General features: G+C 32.2%; 3 protein-coding genes across 4 annotated transcripts; 1 reads left to right on the forward strand and 2 right to left on the reverse strand.

Annotated features, from left to right (window-relative positions):
* Nucleotides 1-1370: 1370 nt before the first annotated feature.
* Nucleotides 1371-6810, reverse strand: LOC105675275 (odorant receptor 4-like). Of its 2 annotated transcripts, none has more exons than XM_067355938.1 (6): nucleotides 6210-6810; nucleotides 2838-3244; nucleotides 2531-2630; nucleotides 2299-2400; nucleotides 2010-2168; nucleotides 1371-1542 (listed from the first exon to the last, which is right to left on the reverse strand). In XM_067355938.1, exons 1-6 carry the CDS (start codon nucleotides 6501-6503, stop codon nucleotides 1468-1470), a joined length of 1137 nt encoding a protein of 378 aa, XP_067212039.1. In that variant the 5' UTR covers nucleotides 6504-6810; the 3' UTR covers nucleotides 1371-1467. The 2 variants fall into 2 exon arrangements, with proteins under 2 accessions (XP_067212039.1, XP_067212040.1); XM_067355939.1 differs by lacking the exon at nucleotides 6210-6810 and adding an exon at nucleotides 5592-5633.
* Nucleotides 6811-8513: 1703 nt separating this feature from the next.
* Nucleotides 8514-11147, forward strand: Nfs1 (Nfs1 cysteine desulfurase). The gene is made up of 10 exons (XM_067355937.1): nucleotides 8514-8810; nucleotides 8897-8976; nucleotides 9055-9171; nucleotides 9247-9384; nucleotides 9461-9670; nucleotides 9742-9859; nucleotides 10030-10187; nucleotides 10264-10535; nucleotides 10632-10721; nucleotides 10996-11147. Exons 1-10 carry the CDS (start codon nucleotides 8687-8689, stop codon nucleotides 11057-11059), a joined length of 1371 nt encoding a protein of 456 aa, XP_067212038.1. The 5' UTR covers nucleotides 8514-8686; the 3' UTR covers nucleotides 11060-11147.
* On the reverse strand, nucleotides 10737-12578 carry RabX6 (RAS oncogene family member RabX6). The gene is made up of 3 exons (XM_012372512.2): nucleotides 12399-12578; nucleotides 11693-11937; nucleotides 10737-11615 (listed from the first exon to the last, which is right to left on the reverse strand). Exons 1-3 carry the CDS (start codon nucleotides 12576-12578, stop codon nucleotides 11417-11419), a joined length of 624 nt encoding a protein of 207 aa, XP_012227935.1. The 3' UTR covers nucleotides 10737-11416.
* Nucleotides 12579-12667: the final 89 nt, after the last annotated feature.

The raw sequence follows: 12667 nt of genomic DNA on the forward strand, positions 1-12667 counted from the left end.
CTTCGGCGGCATGCTAGACATGACAACGTTACACAAAAAGTCGTCAGCCGATATGGGAGATTCTTTAAATTTTTCCAAAGATCGTTAAACTTTAAAAACGTATTCAATAAAAAAATTGATAATATTGATATACAGTATTATTATCTAAGAGAATCATCATATTCTAAAAATCTAGAATTTGTACATTATTTTGACTAATTTTCTCTTAAAATAAATAGTTTTAATGAAACTATAAACTTTGACAAAGAAAAATTAATAATTCACAATATTTATATAATTTGAAAATTGCATATAATATAGTTATTTTAAAGTATAAATTGTCAAATTGTTTTTTAAGATATTTATCATAAATAATATTGAGAAATTTGCGATATAAAATATTATATGATTATAATACAAGCATTATTATAATTCTAATAAATTTGATTGTACAGTATTAAAATTTGTACTTATCAAGATTGTATGAATTTTTGAAATTAACAATTTCTAAGTAGAAGCTGCTTATATCTATACCTTGCTTACGTTAATAATGATTTTCAAAGCATAATATTATCGATCTTTATTAAAAGTTTGTTAAACATCGACGCTATCAATCATTTAATTATTACTAATGTAAATCAGTATTTTCTACAACATATAATAATACAAACAAGTACATGACTAATGGAAAAAATAGCGAAAAAAGATAAAAAACGTCTAATACTCGAATTTATTTTTTGCTTTTTATATTATGCTGCATGTATGAAAGAGTACGTGATTTATAAACATTAAATGTGAATTTTACATTGATCTTTACACAAACAAATGGACCTATTTAGTTTAATTCCATATGTTTAAAAATATTACAACCATATTTATATCTTTTTAAAAAAATTTTTTAAATAAATAATTATATAAAAATAAAAAATTTAATTATTTATTGTTTTCAAGCATTTTGCTAGAAATAAATATAATACAATGATTTTAATATTGTTAAAATAACAATTGGTTTGTATCATTGATGTTTGAAATAAAATAAACATTCATAACTAGACATTCGTAATAAGTTTGTTGTACAAAACGTTTTAAGAATATTTCAGCGCAATATATAAAATTTAGCATATTCAAACTTTTACTGTAAATGGAAGTTCAATGCAATGAAGGGAACACAGCCTAAGTGTCCGACGCCGATTTAATTTTTCCGATTTCGAAATATGTTGTTAAACATAAAATGGTTAGGAGATACCTATTGTTTTATTCGTGTTTTATACCAAGCGACGGTTTAAAAAGTCAAACCACCCCTTTAAGCTAATTCGGTGTGTTCGATTTTGAAGGAATATTGTCGAAACTAAAAGGTATATAAAAATATATTTTAGACAAAAGTTCTATGATTTCACCTGAACTTTTTATATAACTTGCTTATATATTACATAATGTATTAACTAGTATAAACTAGTAATCAGCTTATAATAATTCTTCACCACAGAGTTAGACTTCGTTTGTATTATTTTCCGTCATCATCATATGCAAAGTCGTCATATAAGAAAAGCCCGTTGAAAGATACTAAATATAGTAATATATACATACATACATACGCACACAGATATATATATGAACATCTTAGAGATAAACTGTGTTAAGTCACATTTTTTCGAAAATTGAGTTATTGTTATTACAAAACTGTATACTCCAACGTTTACCCAATGATTAATGTTTTCAATGAATATTTTTATTTCAATAGAGATTTTGACTGTATAAAGTTAAGTCAAATATCTTATATCAGTGAATACAAAAGAAATCTGCAAAACATTATAAGTATTTTACTGAGAGAATATCAAAAGCAAAAAATCTCTTTAGATCCTTCTCTTAAAAAGTTATGTGACTTAACACAGTTTACCTCTGAGATGTTCATATGTATGTATGTATGTATGTATTATATAATAATATGTATATGTATATATACATAAACTTTTTTAAATTTATTTTTATTAATATACTAACACAAAATGATAAAATTGTTTTTTTCTTACCGAACTAAAGTATCTTAATGATAAAATTGGTATGAAGCAACCGACAGTAAGAATAACTGGTTTCCGGCATTTTAATAGAATGAAAATCAAATTCTTTTGCTTGTCTGTATTATGATAATACCATAGAGATTCATAAGTCGCTTGGGCAATGTCCGAACTCTGTTATATAAGTTAAAATCATATTTTATGTTACGATAAATTATAATTGATTAGTATACACACAATATTATATTAGAAATTAGAAATTATTTGAATATTTTTGCCAATAAGATAAAATATATATACGTACTGCAGTTAACAGACTGTCGGCGGGCCAACAACACGTAAACACATCACAAAAACTGATGACAGTCATCAAAAAAAACTGTACGTTGATAATTAATGGTTGTCGCTGTTGAGATTTATCAAATAAAATATGATTTTACGATAATATGATGTTTACTTCTCTATTGCTACCGCATATATTTAAATCAAAAGTCAATTAGAACTTTATTCCATTTTTTATGTGTAATAAGACTTACAGTGGCAAAAATGGCACCGGTACATATTACGGATATTGCATTAGCCCCTACTACTGTCAAAACCAGAAAACGAACATTTTCAATAACATCGTTAGCGTATCTGAAAATTCATATTTGTGTTCCATGTTATAGTTGTAAGTTTGAATTTTATGCTATCAATTAGCTTGAAATATATATAAATTGCACATGCCACAAATAATTATTTTCTATGAATGTTTTTTCACATTTCTTCCGCTTTATTTTAAATGCAGAATTAGTTATTATAAAATGGGTGATTTTAATTGTACCGGTTTGATCATAATCTTACCGTAGCAATTGCTGGTGTTTCTGAATGCACTGTATCAATTCGTAAACAGTTAACGCCTTTCGTAATTCGTTGCATAATATGTCGAACCTAGCTGTCGTAAACCAAAGTAAAAGTGCAACGAGCAAACTGACGCACAACATTGACGAGAACTGTAGGCCACTTAAACTTTGCTGCGCATAAATAATAGTTTTTAGCGGTTGATAATTTACATCAAACGGATATTTAGCATAAGTTGGAAAAGGCGCGGATGTGAACAATGGTGCGCTTATGGCTACACATGTTGTCGAATAAAATGATATCATCACCACAGCATAAAATGTCGCGCATCTGTCGACATATTGTTGCAAAACAGTTTTCTCGTAATCTGTAGCATGTTTACAGTAACTTTCCATCTCAGCAATCAATGACTGCAATATATTATTGATATTTTATAACACAAACAGTATAAAATGTGTAAGAATTACATGTTACGTCCTGATCAGACTTCACGCTTCTTTTCTTTTCGGATGAACTAAAATACTAAACACCAGACATAGTAAACGCGACACAGACCAAAATTCTAGATGATTATTTTAACGCCGAAGTTACTTTTCCTATGGGACTTTGTGAGTTTGACTTTTCTCACGGAATCTCGAGTAAAAGTAGCAGGTGGAGTCAATATTCTAAACCACTTTGACCAACCAACGTCCACTTGTCGTCGCCAAAGTCATAAAAATTGAAATTTTATTTTGTTCTGGCATTTTCGGCGACTGCAAATCGTAAACTAAAAGATAAGCTGTTACTTACAGGCAGTTAGCTTACACTCATAGATTCCGACAAAGGGGAATCCTGTCAAGTAGATAAAATATGCTGAGCAATAGTCGAAGTTGAGAGCGCCATGAAAACTTGAAATTTGATACCGCGCACGTGTTCAGTATGTCTGGGAAACCGAGATGCATTGGCTTTCTACTCGTCTCCAAAGCACGCGACCATCATAAATTGCCTAAAATATTAGAACCGTGACCTAAGATACTGTCAACCTGTTCTCCATTGAATTTCAACCCTCCAACCCAAAGAGAACAACAGATCTAAAAAAGGTCTATAGACGTCTATTAGACGTCTATTAGACGTTTCTTAGACCTGTGGTTTTCCCTGGAAATCAGATAGTCTAGAATTAGGTCAACCGCTTCTATGAACTATCCAATGGAAAACCCCATCTTAGATCTTCAAAAAGTAGATCTTAAGACACTGAGATGCACCCCACTGAGCTAATTAATACCAACCAGATTATGTTATTCTGAAACCTACTTCCCATGGATCCTAAGCAACACTACTTCTCATTCGTTAGGGTCCTTTATAACATTCCTATCATGAATAACATCATAATCTAATCCTATTCTGGAAGTGACACCATCCTCCCTCACATTAAAATGTTTTTATAAAATTAATCTCTGTTTGGACCCAAAAAAGGAATCCACCACAATAAAGGGATATAAAAACTCGTGTCCCAGATGATTCCGTCGACGTTCGTTATCAAAAGATCGTCTCAAATTTCGTTTTCTGTAGCATCAAAAAGTCTCTTTTGTGCAGTCCGTGTAAGAGCCTTAGCAAAATGGCTGACTTGTAAGATTCCAAACACAAGACAGTATTGTGCGTTACTTCAAGACAAAAACTTAAGACATAAAACATTGTCTTGAAATTACAAGTCAGTCATTCTACTAAGACCCTAAGTTTTCAAGAATTCTCAGAAGTAAATTTCGAACTTATTGTTAGTCGCTAACGGTTTCTTTTGTCCAATTGGGACTTCGTCGCGAACGAACGTTCTTTTTGTGTCATCTTCAGTGTCGCCACGAGTTCCGCTACCCTGGGATCCTCCTGAGATCAACAACTCACACGGGCTCATCTTTTACATTATTTCAACTTTCCTGCTAACAACCCATTTTCTATATTTCTCTCTTTCTTCTCGCACATTTACTTTTTTCCTCTCCCTCTTCCTTTGCAACATTCTAAATTTTATCTTACCTCTTGAAAAATGACACTTACACAACACTACTACCTTAGTTTAATTACTTTTTATACTATTATAAACGCATTGTAACAAGACAAATTTTTTTAATTATATGTAAACCTCACACCAATAATCTCAATAAATCTGATTAAATTTATTTTTTTTTTTTACTTTACTTCTAAGATCCTCCTCGTTCATTTTTTTTCTCTCTTAGATTTTGCACAAGAATTCCTCCTTGGTAAAAAGGATTTAATTCATTGACTTAAAAAAGAACCTGCGAATGGTTGATCTACTGACGAAGTAATACGACCCTCCTAGTCGCTCGTTCCAACAGACTGTCCGGCTCGCGCGATCAGGCCCGTTCACATTGATCGCCAAGTGTAAAATCTTTCTATCAGGACGTAACATTCACAATGCAAAAGAGATATCAGTCATATTTAGCAATTTAAGATTCTTAATTAATTTATATCTTTCATTTTCAAATATTGAGTATTGCGAAAATAAATGGTTTGCTGTTTGAAGGTAGGTTTTACAAATATGCATAGAAAAGTCTTAATTTCAATAAATTATGATCAAAAGAAAGTAGACAAAATTTTAAGAAAAAATAAAAACTGGAAGTCTTAATATCCATTAATTTTTTATATTAAGAATTTCGTCATAATTTTTTATATTAATGATAAAATTTCTTTTAAATTATATTGTTAGACATTATAATTTTGTATATATACAGAGTGAGGCATCTAAAACAGGCTACCTGAATAACTCGCCTGCTTTTGGAGATAGAAAAAAATGCATCCTGCTTGGTTTCAAGGATATAATCTGATGTTGATCGTTTTTTTGTAGATGAAAATGTAGAGAGAAAATGCAAAAGTCAACTTTGAGTCAACTTTATTTAGATGGCTCTAGATGTGTCACCCTGTATATATATTTATAAGTTTAACAAAAAAAACATTAAATGTTAGCACTTTAGAGGTATAATATGTTAAATCACATTTTTTTCGAAAATTGAATTATTATTATTACAAGATTCTATACTCCAATTTTTATTCAATGGTAAATGTTTTCAATAAAAATAGAGATATTGACTATATAAAATTAAATAACAATGTGATGACACATTCATCAGATAAACATTAAGTCACATTAAAATCATATTTCGTAATTACACAATTCCACAATTCCATTTTCTGAAACATATTGAAGTTTGATATATCTGCGAATATAAAAAAATCTGCAATGCATTATATAAAAGTATTTTACTGAAAGCATATTGAAAGCGAAAAATCTCTTTAGATCCTTCTTCTAAAAACTTATGTTCATGTATGACTTAATGTAGTATACTTCTGAGATGCTTATACATAGAAGGAAAGATTTAAGATTTTTACTTGGAAACGTTTGTACTGAATATGACAAATTCCCACTGACATCCAAAAATGGAAACAACCACAGATCAATGGATATGATTGAATGCAAACTACACGTTGGTCACTGCAATCTTGAATAAGTATGAGCAATGGCACCAAAAAACACACTATATTTATATGACTTAAAACGGCTAATATCTTAAAGCGGATTATTTGCCATTTTGTAGCAGTAATTGGCAACGGCCAAGAAAGGGATAGAACTAAGCTCCATTTTATATAAACAATAGCACTTTCCAGTGTTATCTTTCTCGGCATTTTATCACTGAGAACTGAAAACTGAGAAATAAGTTAGCAATTCTTGAATTTTTACAATAAAAAGAAATATAGTAAAGTATATACCGATGCTTGGAATTAAATTTTAACCAATTTCCGTAACCGACACTCACTTTTCTTACCGCACGCGCCGTAATAGCTAGAACTACGATACGGAGAAAAATCAATGATTATAATGACTATGATTATACGTGCAAGTGGAAATATTTCTGCGTGTTTTCCCTTCCTTGATGCAATTTACTGCATTTGTTTAAACTACAAGAGAATTAATAAATCATTGCGCTCTAAAGCACGAAGATATCTGCGCGGTTATCGCAATTATTTTCCGCTATTTTCCGCTAAGATGCAATATAATATGAAACGTCGGTACGTTATCATTTTCATGTATAAACTATTTCTAACAACATATTATATTCGCATAATGCTAAAAAAATGATGTAGTGATTTCACGAATATATTAATAAATACATAAAAGTTTTCTCAAGTTGGAAATTTATTTGAATGAGGTATCTTGCAATAACTAAAGTAACTTTTTTCCACAAAGTATCTCAGTCACTAATCGATGGTAGATGCTGTTTGTGAAATAAAAGGCGAGAAATTCAACTTTAAACCTAATAAATTGTAAGTAAACACAGTGTGACAATTAAATTTCCGGACTGAAGCTACAAAAAACACATAGAAAGAATCGAAAATATTTATTAATACCATAATTTAATATAGTCCCTGTCTGCTTCCAAACAACATTGCTTATACCAGATGTTCAAAATTAAGCGTTACAAATTTTTATCTCGAAAACACGGCATTTTTTTAAATATTGGGCATTGCAAAAATAAATGTTGTTGTTGTTTAAGGGTAGGTTTTACAGATACATATAGGAAAGTCTTAATTTTAATGAAATAGGAATTAAATTTTAACCAATCTTTTAACCAATTTCGTGACTAACATTCTTTTTTCTTATCGCATGCACCGTAATAGGATTATATACGATACGGAGAAAAACATCAATGATTGTACATAACGACTATGATCATACGCACAGGTGGAAATATTTCTGCATATTTTCTCTTCTTTGATACACTGTATTTATTTTAACTATAAAGGAATTAATAAATCATTGCGCTATAAAGCACGAAGATATCTCTGCGCGGTTATCGCGATTATTTTCCGCTATTTTCATAAGATGCAATGTAATATTAAAAGTCGGTACGTTATCATTTTTGTATATTTCTAACAACATATTGTATTCGTATAATGCTAGAAAAATGCGATACTGGTTTTATGATATACATAAAAGTTTTTCCAAGTTTGAAAATCATTTGAATGAGGTAATTGTAATAACTAACTTAAAGTTATTTTTTTCAAGAAAATGTTTTAGTCTCTAACCAATGGTAGATGCTGTTTGTGATATAAAAACGGAGAATTCAGCTTTGAACCTAATAAATTGTAAGTATATAATTATAACAAATAACTTTTTAATGTATTTAAAATAAAATATTGTATAGATCAGCTAATTAATATTTGGTTAATTAAAAATTAAATATGGAAGACATACAGAATATTCCGCGTTGAGCGAACATGAAAGTGCATTCACGCGTCAGATTGCAATTCTTCACTTGGAACCACTTGAAACGAGTGCTAAATAAAATGTAAGTACTATATTCTTGATTAAGTTGGCAGTCTAGATTATATGCCATACGCATAATGAAGAAAAATTGCTTTTAAGAAAGGCAATTTTCAATAACTCCGCAAAACATCATCGTATTTCAATTCCATAAAAAACATTTTGAAGCTTGAAACTTCTTCATTCAAATGCTTTTTGCGAATTTTAATTTTTTTAAAACATTTTTAACATTTTCGCTGTCATACGCTGCTAAGACGTGAGCAACGTCTCATTGCTGCTTGGTGCTAGGCTTAGTTAGTGGGAAAAAGACGGAATCAGTATGACCGCTTTCTTCTACAAGTCGAACGCCGAGCGCATACGGACGCGTGACGTAAGCGTGTCTCGGTTGTGTGCTGCTCTGGTGGATAAACTGGCATGCCTGCTTCCACTCTGTCCACTCTACCTCATTTTCCTTGATATTTATTTCGCTATTGTTGATGGCGCAGTTCGGTGCTGCTATTGCAGGTTAGAACATGCAAGTTCATGTAATGTGTAGTTCATCTTCATGAGAATAACGATTAGAATGTTTCGATCAATGAGGTGTTCGATTTTCACGCTACATCGCGTGAAAAATCGCCGTTGTTTGCACACATGCGGTCAGCAGTTGTCAGAAGTTACAGAATATGAGTGTAAGTTTTGTTGATATCATGATTAATAAAATATTTAATAATATATGTCGACTTCTATAAAAGTAATAATTGTTTGTATGCTGCAGCTCCTATTACAGAGGAATATAAGAAGGGTCCAATGGAGGGTAGGTCCCTTTATTTAGATGCCCAAGCTACTACTCCACTGGTGAGTTTAAAATATGATGATGTTATATGATGCAATCCACGCACACGTGATTAATCAAGATGCTAAATTGTTATGTAGGATCCCCGGGTGTTGGATAAGATGATGCCATATCTAACAGTGTATCATGGTAACCCACATTCCAGAACTCACATGTATGGTTGGGAATCAGAGGCAGCAGTTGAGCATGCTCGTCAGGTTAGTGCCCTATGTTCTACATTTTGTTTTCTTATTTTCTGTTTTCTAATCTGAAAAATTATGTATATTTAACAGCAAATTGCAGATCTGATTGGAGCAGACAAAAAGGAAGTGGTATTTACTTCTGGTGCAACAGAATGTAACAATATAGCTGTGAAAGGCGTGGCAAGGTTCTACAAAGCAAAGAAAAATCATGTTGTGACGACCCAGACAGTGAGTCATATCTTTATAATAAGACTTGTTTTCCTGATAAACATATGATAAATTGGAAAATCAATTTTGTATGCAGGAACACAAATGTGTATTAGATTCGTGTAGAGCCTTGGAAGCAGAAGGATTTGATGTAACATATATTCCTGTTAAATCAAATGGTCTTATAGATCTCAGCGAATTAGAAGCAGCTATTAAACCATCTACATCTCTAGTTTCTGTAATGATGGTAAATAATGAGATTGGTGTTAAACAGCCTATTCAGGAAATTGGCGCTATTTGTAGGCAAGTATATTAAAGCTACGATTATTCTATCACAATTCTGTTGTAATTCCATATATTTTGTGATTTTGTAGAAAGAAAAAAGTTTTCTTCCACACAGATGCTGCACAAGCTATAGGCAAAGTACCAATCGATGTTAACGCCATGAACATTGATCTTATGTCTATCAGCGGGCATAAACTATATGGCCCAAAAGGTAATTTTTGTTATTATCTATCTTTATTGTTGTCTTTTGAACCTATAACGACTATGTCCAACATAGTTTTTATTTGCAATAAAAAAATTGTAAAAGTTATTTTAAATCTATAAAAAAAAGTCAGATGCATCGTATCTTTTATGCGTGAAATTTATTAATTATTTATTAAGGCATTGGAGCCTTGTATGTCAGAAGAAGACCACGAGTGCGAGTGGAACCATTGCAAAGTGGAGGTGGACAAGAGAGAGGAATGAGAAGCGGTACTGTGCCAGCACCCTTAGCTGTGGGACTGGGTGCCGCTTGTGAATTAGCAATGACTGAAATGGACGTAAGTAAAACAAAAAACTATTCTCTTTCTCTACACAATACATTCAAGATTATAAAATTCACACCATATTTTACAGTACGATCACAGATATATCAACGAGCTATCAAATCATCTAATTGAGAAAATAATGACAAGCTTACCACAAGTTGTACGAAACGGCGATCCCGTGAACTGGTATCCCGGCTGCGTGAATTTGTCATTTGCATGCGTCGAGGGTGAATCATTACTGATGGCTTTAAAGGATGTGGCACTGAGCAGCGGTTCTGCTTGCACCAGCGCGAGCTTGGAACCCAGCTACGTGTTGAGAGCAATTGGCGCTTCGGAAGACTTGGCTCATTCCAGTATTAGGTATACATTTCGTATTGAAGGAACTTTACTGAGTGTCGATATAATAATACTTTACTCTGTTATATTAATATAATTTATAAATTTGCATAAAACTAGGTTTGGCATCGGCCGATTTACAACATTAGAAGAAATCGATTACACCGCCGAAAATACGATACGGCAAGTGAAGCGACTTCGGGAAATGAGGTATATGCTCATTAATTATCATAAAAACGTTTATTTCAAATGCGAGACGTAGTCTAAAGATCCACTTTAGACTTACATATGCGTTACTTTGGCGTCAATTTGTAATCTCGTTTCACGGAGGGAACAATTTTATCGTTGGACGTTTCGTACGATCATGAAAGATGAGATCATTTCCATTTTTTGTCTCTACGCATATCTACTAGCTGCGACAATGTTACGCGAGTGTTAAGAGAAGCACCGAAACTCTAATCTTTGCTTGCTTGTTATTTTGCAGCCCATTGTGGGAGATGGTGGAAGATGGTATCGATTTGAAAACTATTAAGTGGACTCAACATTAGTGCCTCGCGCTTTACAAACCTAGCTGTGTAGTACGTATATTAATCATAATGTTTAATGATACCGATCTTAAATCACAACAGATCAAATCTAGTTAATTAATGATTGACGAGGTGTAATAAATTTTTATTTGAAAAAATTGTTACCATCACGTTATTTTAAACTTGATCTAATCCTATTTAAATATGTTTGTATATCACACTGGTGGATTCCTCCCATCTTTCTTCGTGATTTTTTCCTCATAGTAAAGTCACTTGCGAGTAAGTGCTTGATACAAAAAGTTTGCTCCTTTCTCTTGCATTGCGTTATAATCTTAAGAGTTTTCCAAGATTGTGTCATGTATTATAAATATCAGTCAATTAACATAAACACGATGGATCAGCTGCTTCATCGATGTACGAGATCTTAAATCGATCCTTGTCCATCTCATGGAGCTCCATTCGCGATCGATTAGCTTCAACTAGATGTTGCGCTATATCCTCAAACATCTCGTTTACTCCTTCGCCAGTTTTACATGATGTTTTATATATTCCCGAAATCAGATTGTGACATTGTTCGCTAAAAGATTTAATTCTTTTCAATTTATATATAAAGATAAAAACTCAAATCAAATTATAAAAAAATTTTTTAATTACCAAAATTGCTCCATCTCTGCATCCGTAACTTGTGGCGCAACGCTCTCCAAGTCACTTTTGTTCCCACAAAGGAATATCTTTGCATTTTCTGCATACGTAACTATGTCCAGCAAATGTTGGGATAATAAATGAAACGATGTTGAGTTATCCAGGGCGAATACGAGAATGGCAGCTTCTGCAAACTTGTAATAACTTGAAGTAACCGATGCCACTCTTTCCATACCGCCAGTATCCCATAATTGTAACTGAAGAAAAAAACAGTCAAAAATATTGATTCTAAATATCACAAAAATTATTCCATATGATTTTGTTTTATATGTATAAATACTCTGCACACACACACACATACATACACACATATATAATTTTCAAAATGCAGCATACGTTGCTTAAATTTCAACAATATCTATTAATACATTCATACTTCATAGACTAGATATCAGTTAAACAGTGCCTACAATTCTTGTTAAAGTTTTGTAAGTATATTAGTATGCAAGTTTATTTATTATACAATATTAGCAGAGAATATTATAATAGTAAATAATAAGGTAATACGAGAATGAGTTCTGAGGTGCAACTAACACATGTATGTAGTTTAACAGTTAATAAAAAGAAAGAAGGCGTAAGATTTTTTGAAACAATCGCATATACATTCAGTCTTGTATTTTGTAAAAAGCAACTGACAGAAGCAACATTGAAAACTCACACGTATTCGTCTGTCCTCAACAACATATTCCTTATCGATGTTGTCAAGACCCAGTGTTGACTTACGATCATTACTGGCGACGAACGTGTTATTGGCGAAGCGCCGAAATATAGACGTCTTGCCGACGCCGTACTCGCCACACAGGATAACCTTCTGCTCTGTTACTTTGACAGTCGCCATGTCGTCGTCGAGCGATCACGCCGGCTGCGATCACTGCTGACGAATTATCGTGCATGTATTATTGTGCAACACGTTTCTCATTCAGCCAC

Source organism: Linepithema humile, chromosome 5 (genome assembly GCF_040581485.1).
Source record: "Linepithema humile isolate Giens D197 chromosome 5, Lhum_UNIL_v1.0, whole genome shotgun sequence".
Taxonomy (NCBI): domain Eukaryota; kingdom Metazoa; phylum Arthropoda; class Insecta; order Hymenoptera; family Formicidae; genus Linepithema; species Linepithema humile.

Coding starts and splice junctions, on each gene's coding strand:
- LOC105675275 (XM_067355938.1), bottom strand. CDS start 6,503: ATGCCGAGAAAGATAACACTGGAAAGTGCTATTGTTTATATAAAATGG. Junction 2,401..2,530: donor CCGGTGCCATTTTTGCCACT/GTAAGTCTTATT, acceptor AAATCTCAACAG/CGACAACCATTAATTATCAA. Junction 1,543..2,009: donor CATTAAGATACTTTAGTTCG/GTAAGAAAAAAA, acceptor TACTATATTTAG/TATCTTTCAACGGGCTTTTC.
- Nfs1 (XM_067355937.1), top strand. CDS start 8,687: ATGAGAATAACGATTAGAATGTTTCGATCAATGAGGTGTTCGATTTTC. Junction 8,811..8,896: donor AGAAGTTACAGAATATGAGT/GTAAGTTTTGTT, acceptor TGTATGCTGCAG/CTCCTATTACAGAGGAATAT. Junction 10,536..10,631: donor TTGGCTCATTCCAGTATTAG/GTATACATTTCG, acceptor GCATAAAACTAG/GTTTGGCATCGGCCGATTTA.
- RabX6 (XM_012372512.2), bottom strand. CDS start 12,578: ATGGCGACTGTCAAAGTAACAGAGCAGAAGGTTATCCTGTGTGGCGAG. Junction 11,938..12,398: donor TTGAGGACAGACGAATACGT/GTGAGTTTTCAA, acceptor TTTTTTCTTCAG/TTACAATTATGGGATACTGG. Junction 11,616..11,692: donor GCAGAGATGGAGCAATTTTG/GTAATTAAAAAA, acceptor TAAATCTTTTAG/CGAACAATGTCACAATCTGA.